Source organism: Eptatretus burgeri, chromosome 5 (assembly GCF_056783735.1).
Source record: "Eptatretus burgeri isolate ZD-2024b chromosome 5, Ebu_testis_v1, whole genome shotgun sequence".
In the NCBI taxonomy this organism is placed as follows: domain Eukaryota; kingdom Metazoa; phylum Chordata; class Myxini; order Myxiniformes; family Myxinidae; genus Eptatretus; species Eptatretus burgeri.
Genome location: NC_140965.1, coordinates 65,728,795 through 65,744,650, shown reverse-complemented (window position 1 = coordinate 65,744,650; position 15,856 = coordinate 65,728,795). Strand labels below are relative to the sequence as shown.

Here is a 15,856-nt window from a genome sequence, read left to right as displayed (position 1 = left end):
ACTGCGCAGTTTGGTAAAAGATGACTCGGCATTTTGGTGCGTGCGCACGAAATTATATTTTGAAAATAAATGCCGACGTTTACATTTCGGGTTTTTAAGCTTTTCCACCTTCGGCGGAAAATGTATAAATATAAAAGGCTAAAAATGTGTTTTATAGCGAACGAAGTGAGCTTAATACTTAACGCGTGCACGTGAGAGAATAGGATATAACAACAACAACAACAACAACAACGCAATAGCCCTGGCTATTTCGAATCCGTGTCGTTAGCTATGACTTTTTGCTTCCGGTTGTTGTTAAACGCTGTGCGGTGTATAAACACGATTGGGTTTTATTTCTATCTTGTGAATATTACTTAACGCGTGCACATGAGAGAATAGGAAACACCAAAAACAACACAATACCTTGGCAATTGTGAATCCGTGTCATTGGCTATGACCATTTTGCTTCCGTTTTTTGTTTTGTTGCTGGTTTTTTTTTTTGTTTCCGGTTTTTTTCATGGGGAATGATGCATGCTGGGAGATCATGACCAGAAGTGTTAATTTAATTATTCAATTATTTCTTTCCCAAAGTTAATTTTATACTTCCGAAGGTGATTTTTTTTCATGACAGGAAGTGTTTACTTAGTATTTAACATTACCGGGAGTGATTTTGAAACTCTTTCCGGAACTTTTAATTTCTTTTATTCTTGACCAGAAGTGATCGTTTATTTATTCAATTATTTTTCCCCCAAAGTTAATTTTAATAAAGACATCTCCCGCATCATCAAAAAATATTTTTAATCGTGATTTACATTATTTGTTCGCCGATCCCGAATCCAGGCCGAAGTAACCGGAAATTGCATCAAAATCATCAGCTGTGTGGCGCTTACACGTACCACGGTATTGTTGGCAAGTATACAGCTGTGAACAAGTTTTACGTAAAGTCAGAAGCGAATGTAAGAAGAATTCTACGTTTGCTTCTCGGCTTTGCCTATTCCATATTATTTATCTTTCATTTCTCCTTCCTTCCTTCTTTGCAAATCGCAACGGCGTTTTTGGCAATCTTCCAGATCATGTGACGATCAAACGGGAAGGAAATTCAAAAATCTGTCTGGTTAGATACAAGATAATATTTTTTACTATCATAATCAATAAACAGTTGCCGAATATCTTGGAGAATGGCAGACGAGATAGGTTTTGAAAATGGCGATTTTTATAACTTACGTGACCTCGTGACCTCATCCCTGACCTTGAACCTGGACAAAAGTTATATCGTTGCGCAACACTCATCGACCTCTACCCACATAACAAGTTTCATCAAGAACGGAAAGAAAAATTGTTGACGGACGTACGGACGGACATTTGGTCCGGCTTTCGAGATGACCTAAAAAGCAATGTGTGCTTTTGAAGTGGAAGCCATGCCAAACATTCGTAAGTTGGCACCACAATGATCAAATTGTTGTGTTTTTTGGTCAGAACAAGTATGTGGTTACTTTAATTTGGCTCACATTTTTTTTAAAGGATATCTTGGTTTAAGGCCGCCGCCAATCTCAACTACAAATTAAGACACATAATGTGATCATAATAATCACCATTATAAATATTCATTTGCATATCTAATTGTTTATATACTTAGTGTAAATTGTACAAAAGTGTACATCCATTTGTAAATGTACAATATCTGATTCAACTTTTTTTTCATATCAAATTGTTTTTTGACAAATGTACTTGGATCCATTGTACAAAGTGAACAGTGATTAGTTTTATAATTGCCAGGATATAAAAAAATGTAACAATGAGCATTGGCAGTTACTACAGGGCTGTGTATTAGGTTCAAGACTAAATAAGATAGAGTTGTGCTTCATGCCTAACTTTGGAAATGATTTTGGTACACTTCTTTAAGCTTTAGTAAACTGATTTATATATTGTTAGATTCCACTCAAGTCATACTTCCTTACAATATCTTTATTTTTTCCTATATGTTTGTTAGTAAAAAATTTATTTTTAAAAAAGTAGCTTTTGGGACTGCAGAATCATTAGAAATTGATGCATTTTTTGTAAATTACTTCAAAACTTCAAACCCCACATTTATGATATTTTGCATGAATATAAAAGGTTTACACAAGTATTTACTTGGTATAAATTTGATGTTTATGTGCAAATTTAATTCTATGATATGAGATTAATCACGTTATAAATATTTATTACTTTTATATCATACAAAATGCACCATTGTACATTGTGCCTTTTTTCATGATTGAGACAAGTGTTAGCATCTCATTTTTAATTGGAAAAATACATTTTTGAGCCAAAGTAAATTAACCACAAAGTTATTCTGACCATGAAACACTACTGCATGCTCATTGTGGTGTCAGCTTAGGAATTCTTGACATGGCTTCCACTTCAAAAGCACACCTATTGCTTTTATTCTACATCTTTCATCGAACATGTTTTTTTTTTAAATAGTGGGCCTTTATAAAAATCTTTTAAAAATTGAAGGCATTCAGAACAACTCTTGAATTTTCTACCACAGTTTGCCTATGTATGTGTCTTTAAGTAACAAAAATTTAAAATAGCTTTGTAACTGTCAACATGGTGAACACTTGGGGTAAAACCAGGGTAAATTTCAGTGTTGTTGAGTCTGGAGCAAAGTTCAGACACCTATAGCACCCAAGATTTTGCTCCAAAAGGTTTCAGTTTTCTTGTGTAAATGATCCAGTCACTAGATTATGTAAATCAGGCAACAAAATTCTTCATGATGAATAAACTGACTGTTGGCAGTAATTTGAAAACTCCAATTATTTTGACTGCATGTTACAAATCACTACTTTTGAGAGTACTTATCTTAAAAAGTATTTTCAGTAAAACATTTTTTATCTCAGATTCTGAAAGCCACACTAATAGACACCATTTGTGTGAATTTTCAGAACTCTGTTCATAAAACTCTGGAATTTAGAGCCCTCCAAAAATGCTTCAGATACAAATCTGTAACTCACGACTGCCAGAATTGAAACACCCCTAGTGTGTTTGTAGGGCCATATCTCAGACACTACTTGGAATTTTGCACTATAACTTGGCAAACCTTCCTCATATATGTTAAGGTAGCTTTGAGAATTTTTTCAGGAAAATCTGAGAGGGGTCACCGCATAATTTCTTTTTTTGGGGCTGATTTGACACGGAATGACCCGAGGGTGTTTCAGAAAAGTGGACAATTTGAGCAGCCTGATATTCTGTCGTTTCTAATTCTATACCCCTCTCTCTTGCAGGTTATGGTGGTGGTGGTATACCATTTCTAACAAGTAGTCAGTAAGATCCTACATCAACTATGGTGTTCACAGTGCAACAAAAAGTGAAAAGCATGACTTTGTGGTTTGAGACAAAATCCTATGTGTAGGTGTGCAGACGATACTGTCAGTATTACAATGTTCACACCTGTAATGGACTTTCCACTGGGAGCATTCAGCGGTTTATGGAGCACTTCCAGGCACATGGAAGCAAGAACAATCAAAATAAAGCTAACAGTGGCCACCCACCAAGTGTTGCCAAGGACGAAGGAAACATTGATCTTGTGAGAGATTCTGCTGTCGAAAGACATAAGAAATCCCGTCGACGTTCCCAAGAAGTGATGATCTCAGCCTCATCTGTGTGATACATTCTCACTTCTGAAATGAAGCTCCACTCATACAAATATATCTGTGAAGCATAAACTAACTCTGAATGACATGGCAAGCCGAGTAACAATGTGTGATTGGTACAGTGACCGAATGGAAAGGTACCCAAATTGGATCAACTCCTTGTGGCTCAGTGATGAAGCACACTTCCAAATGAATGGGGCTATCAACAATCACAACCTCTTCTGGGGTGCTGAGCCTCCTGAGGTGGTGTCTGAGATATCTCTCAAGGGCCCCAAGTCCACTTGCTTCTGTGCATTGAATGCCATATGGGGTATGCTGGGACCGTATTGGTTCGAGAACACCAATGGTAAGACTAACAGTCAACGGCAAGCGGTACGGTGACGTCTTAGGCCGATTCCATGCTGATCTCATTCAACTAGTGTCTTCAAACTAACTCAGACTTGCATGGTTCATGCAGGACCGCACATTTCAGGTGAAGCCATTGACTTGCTCCACCAACTGTTTGTAAATCGTGTCATTGGTCTGGACACAGGGCATGAGTGGGTGCCCCACAGTCTGGATTTGAATCCATTCGATTTTATATTTTGGGGTGCTGCCAAAGGTGAAGTTTATGCCAACACACCTCGAACCCTGGCTGTCCTGAAGCAGGATGTGGAGGACTACAGTCAGGCTACCACCACTCCAGCCACTTGCAGATGAGTTATGGAGAATTTCAGTCGGGATCAAAGCCTGCTTGAACAGAGGCAGAGCACACATTGAAAATGTCAATTACAAGCAGTATGATGAGTGATTTGAAAATGGCATGGTGTATATCACTGAACTTGCTACCTTTAGTAATTTTTCTACAATAAAATGCTCAAATAGTCCACTTTTTTAAACACCCTGTCATGTAATCACATAATGCTATGCAAGCAGAGTGCAGCGATGGCATTTACTGCGCTCCCGAGTGTCTTATACAGTGCAAGACAATAGCATTTTCAAATGTCGTGATTTTTCTACAAAAACACAACTTGCGTCACTCGATTCACACACAGTAACTTCCATATTAATGATCGCCTTCTGCAAATCAACGTGGCCAATGTACCCTGGACTTGACTGGACACACGAGATAACCTGGCCCGAGTCCTCACACCAATGACACGTAATCATTACGTTATCGGTTCTTCAACATCAGCAGTTAATATCTTGAACATTTTCCCAAGAGAATCAGATTAGCTGTTTTTAATAAATTGTCCAAAACGGTGTTCTCAAATCGGGTTCCATCACCTTACCTCTCTGTTAATATTTCTTTAGCTTTTGGTACTTGCTGAAGCAGTTTCTTTGCAAGGGTTATACTGGGTGGTTTGCCTTTGCGTTCTAAATGCTGGTGGTCTATCCTTCTAAAATGCTGAGCATCAAGCAAGTAAGCAACACAAACCAATTTTTTCTTTTTTCTTTTTCACCTTGGTATGACCAGGCCATGGTTTGAACCACCGACCTCACAGACTCCCGTTACAGCACATAGAAGGGCGATTTCAAATAAACTGACAGACAAGATACATCGTTGCGAAAGCTTTACTTTCGCAAAATTTTCTTTAAGACGTCCTTCATTAATAAACATGGAGGGGGGGGATTGGGGGTTGCTTTAAAATCCCAGAATATTCTGAAGCAAGTACTGGTACTACCCACACAATGGCTTCACGGGATAACAGAGTGTCTCTTGTATATAGGAAGGAACAAGATCTCGGGTGATTCTCTGAAGAACAAAAAAAGGGCATTTTCACTCTCAGTGACATGTAACTGTGCACAGCAGCTCAGCGTTAATTATATAACAAACTTATAATACTTAAAACTCAGTCAGCATGCTCGACAGGTCGTACGAGCTTGGGTCTGGTGGCCTTTGGTACACATCGACGTGCATCGCTCGGCAGACAGAAAGAGCAATATAATTAATGTCATCAAGGTTGTTCAAAGCGCAATCACGTTTCAATGACGTAATACGCACGCTCGGCTTGAAGGAACGCAATCACGTCACATCCGAAAAGGTGGCAACGTGCGTGCGTCACGTCCTCCGCCTGACGTCACCTCAAGCCTCGAAGCCTGCCGCCATTATTGCGGCCGGACGAGTACATCTCTGAAGTGTTTTTCCCCCCACCCCCCCCCACTCACAAATATCCAGCCGCCATCCCAAAAGCACCCAGCTGCCCCCCCCCCTGAGGAGGACTGGTTTTACCTTGATTCCGTACGGCGCTTCATCAAACGTTACTAGCATGTATCTGTCGCCCCTACTTGCCGGGTCGCGGGCGCGCAGCTGCGAAAAGAAAAGAGGAAAAAAAAATAATATAAAAAAATATCACGGCCGCGTCTCTCACGAGAAGCAACGAAATGGAAATAATAATTACTATTTTTTTTTAAAGCGCCTCCTGCTACGGGTGGCTCTTCAGATTACCTTCATAAATATCTCAACCGCCCCTTTGGCAATGTCCAGATACGTCGTGCCCAAATAGGTTCGCTGATTCATGGAGGCCGACGTGTCTAAGAGGAAGAGAAGGATGGGCATTGCAGCGAAAGGGAGGAAGGAAAATAATCACTAAAATAAGCAATAAAATGTGGAAATAACCGGCCGCGAACGGCTATCGAATGCTGCTCGGAGAGCCCGGGTGCGCCCTAAGCTGTGGGGCCCAAAAGCGCCACCGCTGCTTCGCTGGGATTGGTCGGAATTATTTTACATAATCATGACGTCATCACCAAGCGCATTCGGCCACCATTGGCGTTGCGTGCGATTCGCAGTCGTCGCGTCAAATCGCTGTTAGGGATAGAAGCTATTCGTGTACATTTCTTACCGTCCTTCACGCCATACGTCCGGCTCCAACGTCAGCTTTACTTCCAATTCCAACACTATCGATGGTTTACCTCCAAATCGCCATTTGCTGCTCATGCATATTCATGAGCTTTTACGGAAGCGCTTTTGTCGCTCATTGTTTGTGGACGTTTTGTTAATTTGTCAACATGTACAGGTATACATTAACAACAAATAAATAAATAAATAATTTTTTTAAAACCCCGTAAATTGGGTTGGTGACATTCGGTGCATTCGAATTTAAACAATTCCCGTTTCTCGAACTCGAATTGAGGAAGTTTGTTGAATCTTTTTTTATTATTTATTATTATTATTATTATTATTCACGTTCCATGAGATCTTCCCGATGGATTGATTACACGGGAATCCCAGAGCAAGTACTTCCCGGTTAAAATAAACAATACAAACAGGCGTGGTGGTACTTGTTCATTTCGCAAATTGCTTGTCACGTGAACACAATAAGAGTTGTGTTATCAAAAATAAAGTTCGTGAATAAATTGTTTGAAAAGTGTTACTTGAAGGACGGTGGGGGGAGGGGGGTTGATCTGGCGTGGAAAGCCCAATCACCTTCAACCGCCGAACTGCTCCCTTTTGTGGCATCTATTTATTACGTACGGACGGAGCAGGGTTCGAGCCGGCAGGTCCGGAGGTGGTCGAGGGGGTCACACTGCGCGATTTATTTGCATACCTAATTGATGTACAGCGCTGCCACCGTAGCCCACAGCGAGGACACCAGCCTGGGTTCGATTCCCAACCCGACCGTAAACTGCCACCCTGGTGCTTCGCAGGGAGAGTGTTGATTGCGTTGATGTACCGTACTTCGGAGTTGCATCAATGTTGGTGTCACCGGCCTTTGGGGTGGAAGGATGTTCGCCGCCGGGTGTCCTGTCGGTACATAGCTTCATCTGGATGGTGGACGTTAAAGCATGTCATGCTAGTTATCGAAACGAGTAAGACAGACCATCGTGTGCTTGGTCAATTGTAAACCAACTGGTGTAGTCCCTGCCAAGAGATTGCTCTTGAAAGAGCAAGACCATGAACAGAACGGAACATTGGCTCATAAAGGGCAATTACGACCTCCAATCAACACTATTCGAGAGCCGTTTGTCTGTCTGTCTGTCTGTCTGTCTGTGTGTGGCTGAACGGATCTCCGTCATGCTTTCAAACGTTCATCAGTGAGTGCCTGGGAGTGTTTTCGACCACAAAAAACCCCCAAAACTGATTTCAATCGCTTTGTAGCTGTGAAAGGTAATACATATTAAATGATCTCCGACGCCATTCCTTTGTGGGTGCAGGGAAGTGTTTTAGGCCCCCCACAAAAAAAAAAAATAGATCAGGCAACGCCAGGTACCCCTGATAGTGTTTAATAAGTCGTGGCACTTGATGGCACTGCGGTCTGGGTGATACTGTTACGAATTTGGAAGCCTTTTGTACACAGACAGTCAGCAGTCCCATAGTTCAGTTATCTCGTTAAGTATATGTGGATAGTTAGAATCCCTCCCCTGTGTCTAATGGGTTAATTTCATGTGTGCACTTCGGGTTTCTTTTATAGTCAGGTTTTTTACATCTTTAATTCTACCAATGCCAACGAAACCCTCACTTCACTCCTCCTCCCACTCTGCGGGCGAACAAGCGCTTCACTCGCCTAACTTTCACTTCACACCACGGCGCCATAACACACATGTTTCTGACTACGGACGTGGGCGGACCCCCCCCCCCTCGCCTCGTTGCTCTGACTCCGCCCCATTAAAGAAGAATGTCTCCTCGTCGACACTGGGGAGGACAACAGGGCCTCTCTCAGGGGAGGAGCACCGAGACGCCGACACGCCCCTCCTCCAATCGCGGCTGGCCACCACGACGCTGAAAACGCCCCGCCCAATCCGGAGGCGAGTTACCCAAGAGCGGATCCCTTCATCCCGCACGGGGGAGGGATAAGAAGGATCACAAGCTGGATCCGAGGGGGTTCCTTGGTTCCTTGGAGGTCGTTCCTCGCTTCTAGTCTGCTAGGCTCTCCTGGCCGTCGGTCCTCGTTCGTGGCTGGCCGGGTCGTTCGTTGGATCCTGGCTGCGCTTGTTGGATTCTGTTTCGTGGGTTCGAGTCCCACCGTGGTGGGTTGTGTTGGAGTGCTCGAGCTGGGGATGCCCGTTCTCTTCCACGGACTCTGAGCTCCACAAGTGTGGGTCGGTAAAACCGCCCGAGGCGGCCAGGTACCCGACCAAACTCTAACCCCCAGCTTGCCTATCCTCCGCGGCTGGAGGGTCCGAATAAAGGCCAGTTAGCGCCACTTCTTTTTGGGTGTGTGTGTCTGTCTGTGTCCAGTCTTATAAGTAGAACTGCATAAGTGCCATGCTTATTGTACATTGCATTTTAGTCGGTTTAACCCTGCTCTGTGTCTCCCTCCCTGATTATTATTTGTAAAATAAACCCTCTTGTTAAATTTACCAGCTCGTTTTCTGTGCTTTCTCTCATTGGCCGGGCATGGTTCGGGTTTGAGTTATAGTGAGGCCGATTGTGCCATAAATTGTTATTTGGGCCGGCGCAGCTTTGGTAATTCCCGCTCGGTTACGCCGGATTCGAGTCGGTAACAGCGACTCGGTTCAGACAAAGCCGGCCGAGGGTGTGGCTTCCCCGGTAGTTTAAATTGCGTAGTGAATTAGGTATTTTGGCTAAAGACGAATAACCCTACGCTACGCGGTTGAAATATTGGCATCCACGGTCCATTAAGCAACCCGTCGACTTCAGAGTTATCCGGGGTGACAACCTTCAATTCCAGGTGTTTGGTGGGAGATGGTCCAACTGCTCCATCTGGCGGTTATTCCTCGCCCTCGAACCCAGCAACTACAACAATACTTCATGCGCTTGACTCGTTTCATCACTATAAACTCGAATGGTGCTGATAAAAAAACAATTAAATCGTACAGACCAATCATCAGACCGAGGATCAGAGAGTAACGAGATCAGACAGTAACGAGGAGACAAGTTAATGTGAGTGAACTAGAACAGCACTCCACCGGGTGCATACCTCCATCGGGGTGGACAGCTGGCATTTTGTATCCCACCGATAGGCCGGATCTGGATTCGGACCTGATCCAAAATCGAATCAGCTTGTTGTCAGTTGTCACTGGACCAACTCATTCGCCAAGTTCTCAATGGGGAAAAATTTATACTGGGAGATAAAAATTTTGGTTATCGGATCCGGATATTCACCAAAATCGCATCATCACGTCCTTGTCATACACAGAACCTGTTCAAGTTTTGTCCAAATCCGTCTATTACTTTTTGAAACATCCTGTACAGATAAAGACACAGCCAAAGACAGTGGAGAAAACGATCTCCATTAACCTTCGGTCCGAGGTAATGAGTGGAGGAAAGGAAAGGGGCAGGATGGGATTCGGTGAGAATAGAGTGTATGAGTATTGGTAGGGAAGGGAGAAAATAAGGTGACGATAGGAGACAGCACGAGTGAAAGTGCTGACATTAGAGGTAAGAACACAAGATGACAGACAGCACCAACGGGTAAGAGGTTCTGCTGGGAACACCAGAGGTTTGGAAGCAGAACACAAGCTTATTCACAAAGCGGTATACACAGAACCAAGTCGGTCGGGAATACTGAAGCTGGAAACACAATGCCAAGGTGACACCAAGTGGCAGGTTTTCAGCGTAGAGAATGTGAATCTGACGCTCGATCCAGATCAGGTCAGGTCAGGTATAGGAGCATGCACCGCAGCAGCGCGTCGCTGCATCTACTTTCCGCCGATACTCCAGGAGCCTCCGTCTGGCCATCCTCCAAGCAAATGCCTGGCCCATCCCCATCTCCTTGAGATGCTGATTAACCTGCTGCAACCATGAGGCACGCGGTCAGCCCATTTTCCTCCTCCACTCACGAGACTCCCTCACTGAGAGAATCTGGTGAGCAGGATCAGCGTCAGGAAAACGAGCCACATGTCCATGCAGCTGCAGCTGACACTCACGGACTATGCAGTTAACAAATCTCATTTGAGTCTCTCTCAGCAACCACTCATTGGACACAAAGTCCAACCAACGATAGCCAAGGAATCCCAAAGAGACCTGGTACCAAAGGAATGAAATATCTGTCTCAGATCCCTGGTTAGATTCTAAGTCTCACATCCAAAGAGCAAGACTGGAAGCACCAAAGACCTGAAGACTCGGACTTTCGTCCTCCTGCACAGGTCCCGGCAGTGCCACACCCCATGGTCCAATGAATCCATGACTCCCCAGGCCCGACTCAGATGTCTGTTGACCTGTTGACCTGACTCAGATGTCTGTTCACAGCCAGCAGAGACACGAATATGACTGCCAAGGTAAGTGAATCTCTCCATGACCTCAACATCTTTGCCACAAACAGGTACAGACAGGATAGCAGCATCCAGCATAAGATCCAGTCATTGAAAGCTTGGATCTTAGTTTTGACTCAGGAAACCCAAAATCCCCGTGGCTCTGTCTCCTCATTCACCTGGAGGGCCCCCAAAAGGATATCTAGAGTCTCCACAAAGATGACTGCATCATCTGCGAAATGAAAGTCAGAGATCTTGACATTCCCAGACAATGCACCGCAGCTTGATCTCTCCGACATGCTCCCAAGAATCTAGCATATACAAGTTCTGAAAAGTGTGAGGACAAGTACACACTCCTGACTAACTCCAGTAACAACTGGAAATAAGTCAGAGATGGTACCACCACATCACACAGCACTGTCAGTACCAGAGTCTAGTTCAGACATCAGATTGATAAGTTTTGGTGGCATCCCACGAAGACAAAGGATCCTCCAGAGGGCATCCTGAATCACTGAATCAAATGCTTTAAAACGATCAACATAGACTCCAAGCAGCCCCTGCCAAAACTCTCGTCTGCATTCGGTTAAGACCCGAAGAGCAAGGATACGGTCAATCATTGACCTCCTTGGTGTAAAGCCTGACTGCTCTGTCCGCTGGTGCTCAAGTAGATGGTGACGAACCCTATCAAGAATTGCCCGCACTGAGAGCAGCGTCACCCCTCGGTAGTTGTTGCAGTCTTGGCAATCACCCTTCCGTTTTCAGAGAGGGACTACAAGGCCCCTCTTCCAGTCAGTTGGGATGATGCCTGTGTTCCAGGCAGAACACAGAACTGCATGCAACGACACGAGTGCAGCATTTCCACCAGCCTTGAGAAGTTCAGCATGGATGCCACAGATCCCAGGAGTTTTACCGCATTTCAACCGGTTCACCACAGCCTGAAAGCCTGTTGATGGCTTAGCGGTGAGGGTGGTGGCTTGGGATATTAGGGTCCTGAGTTTGAACCCCGTTTCCACTGAATTAACACCAAGGTGTTGACAGCCTGTCATTCTTCCGAGGTCAGCGAAATGAGCACCAGTGTATTGGTAATAGGGGCACTGCATCAGTGGCATGGCCACGCCCCTAACCAATGATGCAACCAGCAGCCAATGAGAACTGCAGTCTGCCTTTCCACAAATGAAGGTGGAGCACAGTTGATTGGAGGGTCAGCAGTAGGGATTGTAATACCCCTGATATCCAACTCGACAGCTGGTGGATCAGCCTGGAACAACCACTCAAAGTAACCGGCCCAGCGGGCCTTCACTTCAGACTCCTCTCTCAAGAGCCCACCACCCTCTGCTCTAACTGCAGTACACCAATGGATGGGCTTGGAGGAACGCAATGCGCGAATTCCCCTGTAAGCACAACGAGAATCACAGAACCACAGGTGATGATCTACCTCCTCACAGATTCCTCGCACATCGGCCTCCTTGTCCACCCTTAGTGCACGTACAGTTTTATGCCTCAACTCCCTAACCAGCTCAGCTCTGCCATTCAGCCTTGTCCTGCGAGACACGAAACTCTATCAGGTTAAATTGTATCCCGTGTCCCTTGAGAGACACAATTCTTCTTCACCCTATGGTGAGTTCCCAGACATCAACCAGCAACATCAAGTACGGTGGTCTTGAAGGCACTCCCCAGACCCCCCCCCCCCCACAACTCCACTCAGCCTGTTCGCAAACTCCTCAGCTACCCTCTCATCCTTGAGCTTGCCAGCATCCAGCCTAGCCTGGGATGGTACCATTTTCCTGGATTTAAGTTGCAAGTTCAGAGTTGCTACAACAAGCCTGTGGTCAGTCTTGAGGAACTGAGCACTCCGGTCGACCCTGCAGTTCTGGATCATCCACCAGCGACCATCAGCGAGCACATGGTCAATCTCCTTTGCCACACTGCCAGCATTGCAATACCAAGTCCAGCGATGAGCTTGTGGGCGCTGAAACCATGAACCAGCCAACCTTAGTCCATGACTTCTTGCAAAGTCAAGGAACTTAGTGCTGTTCTGGTTCACGGTTCCAGACCCATGGCGACCAACACACATCTCATACCCATCCCTATCAGTTCCAGTCGATGCATTGAAATCCCCCAAGACTAGAAAAGTGTCTCACCTGGGGCACTGATCAACGACAGACTCGAGCATGGCATAGAATGCGTCCTTCACGGTGAGATTACTTGCCTCATAGGGAGCATATACAGAGACCAGGGAAATGACACCCAAGGAGTGATGAATCATTAGTGTCATAATACGCTCGTTGACCGGTGTTACCTCAATTATCATTGGAGTCAGCTTCGTGAACACAGCTACAGCAACTCCTTGGGCATGGTAACCATCGGAACGACCAGACCAACAGTAGGTGTAACCACCCACCATGATCTCGCCGCAATCCGGTCTCCGAATCTCAGAGGGTGCTGCAATACCGATGTCCAAACGCTTGAGCGAAGATGATAACAGAGACAGGTGATCATCCTCTCTTAGGGATAGGACATTCCAGGCACCCACCCGAAGGGTTAACCCAAGGAGACCGCCGTCTGGCGAACGACACCTCAGCAGGACCCCGACACACACTGCCGCAATCTGACCCGTGAAGGTTACCCCCTGGTATTGAGGGTGCATTGTAAGATTGTCTGCTTTTGGACCATTTCCAAAGCACGGGCCGGGTGAAAAGCAGACTGAAGATCTGGAGTCTTATTCTCCTAGAGTTGCAGCCGGGTATGAGTGGATTTCAGTTTGTTGATGGAGTCTGAGTCATCACGGCATTGTGTGGCTGTTACATGACGAAAGTTGCAATCTTTGCTGAGTTGCTTTAGCGCTTGGAAATATTTGTCAAGTGTCTCACCAGATTTCTGCCTCCAAGTGGCGAGGAGGTGTCTTGCAAAAATCTCGTACAATATCTTGAGTACATCTACAGCAGCTTTGTAAGTTTCACTTTCCGCTACGTACTCGTATACTGGTAGGGCCACATAATTATTGACGAATACCACTAGTTTGTCAGGAGTATGAGTATCGATGGCCATGAGAAAGTTTTGAAATGTGCGATGCCAGTGTCTCCATTGCTTAGCTGCTGTCCTGGAGTTGGGGTCGGCATCAAACCGTTCGGATCTGAGGAACTTATCCATCGTTGAAGATATCCAGTTGACGGGTCACAACTGAATAAGTTGAAATAAGTAAAGCCTTAGATCCAAAGCATGGCTTTATTCAACTGAATGAAGCAGTGCTGAAGCAAAGGAAAAAAAACAAAAGCACATGAAACCAACTTAACGATAAGAGCAAGATGAGTTATAACCTTGAAACAAGAGATATGGTACATATCTCTTGAATTTGGAGGAACGCTTTGTGCAACTTTGAAGGAACATTTAACAGGGGATTGAAGGGTCCAATTAAAATCTGTGTAGACGTGCTTCGACACATTGTAATTTTCGTACACAAACATGAGACTCCATCAGGTACTCTTACTATGGGGGAGTTCGCAGAGCTGAGAGCCCGAGAAAGACTTCCAAAAGAATCACCCTGTGACTACAATGATAGCCATGTTACTTGTTTTGAGCTACACATTTAATAGCTGCACTACCTTACTCCCTTTAACCCATATCTCATCCCCACAACATTATATGATAGCAAATATAACCCGTCGTTTCGATACCGCCTAACAGGTATTTTAAAAGGGGGGAGAGAAAGAGGGAGGGAGAGAGGAGTGGGAGGGGGAAGGAGAGAGAGTGGAGGGAGAGACATCTTACCAAATGTCACGATACACTCTGGGAGGGGGGAGGGGTAGGAGTGAGGAGAATTGGGGAGAGGCGGGGGGAAGAGGTAAGGGAGGGGGTTTGGGAGGAGATAAGCATGAGGGGAGGAAGTTGTGGACGCGTTTGGTGTTTCGCACGTTGGGCGATTCACAGATGATGCATGATCCTCGGATGGACGTTAAACTAGGTGTGCTGCTTTCATTTGTCTGTGAATGTTAAAGTTAATTGATGACGTTTTTTGTTGATGTTAAAGACAAATTTCTGCCCAAACTACTGCTGGGAAGGCAATGGCAAACAACCCAGTGTAACCCTTTGATCGACTCAGGCAGGCAAAATTCATTGCATATATGAATGAAATAATGTTACCTCTTATAATGATTGATCTGTGAACCAAGTACATCAATTGGTGAAGAAAATTGGGTTAAAATACAGCACAAAGACATGTAACAAGCTACACACTTAGCAAAAAATTTTTTAAAAAGCCTTTTGACCTGCAAGCTTGTCTGCCAAGGTTAACTGCCGGCACGACTAGCAGAAAGCAAAACATCTCTGGTGGCTTTATATGGGCCTCTATTCGTGAGGTTAATTCATGAATCAGATTTAATTGGACGAACCTAACGCTCATCTGGAGTAGTCAATCAGGGGAAGAGGGACCAGTTGGGTGCTAACAGCGGGTGTCATGACTCGGATGCTAACAGCAGGTTCAAATCCTTCCATGCTTCCCCCACAGCAAGGTTCAACATTATTTGGGGAAAGGATGGTGAAGGTTCTACCAAAATAGCTGCATGCATGGACGGAGTGTGTTTTGAGTTGCAATTTGGAGTGCCTTTCGCCTGGTGACTCAACTTTGGCAAATAATTTGACAATTTTTGTACACCTGTTTAAAAACAGAGGTTTAAACCGTATTTATTTGTTTTGATAAAGGAATGGATTTGTATTTAAAAGGTCAAAGGAAGTGATTCGATGGCTAGAGTATGTGTGATGTGATATTGTAGCATTTTGCTGTATTGGTGAGAGAGAAGTGGATAAAAGAAATGGACAATGTCAGAGATTTCAAATGTTGATGGAATTCCAAATAGTGATGAGAAAGGTTGGTTACAGATTATTTTTTCGAGATCTTTTTTAGCTCCATTGACCATGAAAGAAATGGACACTCATCAGATTGATGAAACAATATTAGCATTTGGTATAAATAAAATGCTTGGAGAATTTTGTATCTCTTAACCATGTTGGCAAGTTTTGTTCCCAAATGTTTCCAAATGGATGCTCTGCAGCCAAAGTGTGGTCCGCAGCTCAGCAACTCGATGTCAAGGCTGAGCAGCGTGGAACTCTTA

General features: G+C 44.6%; 1 protein-coding gene across 5 annotated transcripts in view; it reads right to left on the bottom strand.

Moving 5' to 3' along the window:
- Positions 1-6,456, bottom strand: part of INTS6L (integrator complex subunit 6 like) — a 69,835-nt gene extending 63,379 nt beyond the window's left edge. The window contains exons 1-2 of one of the 5 annotated variants that reach the window (XM_085882147.1): positions 6,043-6,301; positions 5,827-5,904 (exon numbers count right to left, since the gene is read on the bottom strand). In XM_085882147.1, the coding sequence (XP_085738273.1) occupies positions 5,827-5,904; positions 6,043-6,153 (189 nt within the window). In that variant the 5' untranslated portion in view covers positions 6,154-6,301. Of the gene's footprint in view, positions 1-4,236; positions 4,344-5,826; positions 5,905-6,042; positions 6,302-6,436 lie in introns of those variants that run through there. The other 4 variants (XM_085882148.1, XM_085882150.1, XM_085882154.1 and 1 more) reach the window with 4 other exon arrangements.
- Between the last annotated feature and the right edge of the window lie 9,400 nt (positions 6,457-15,856).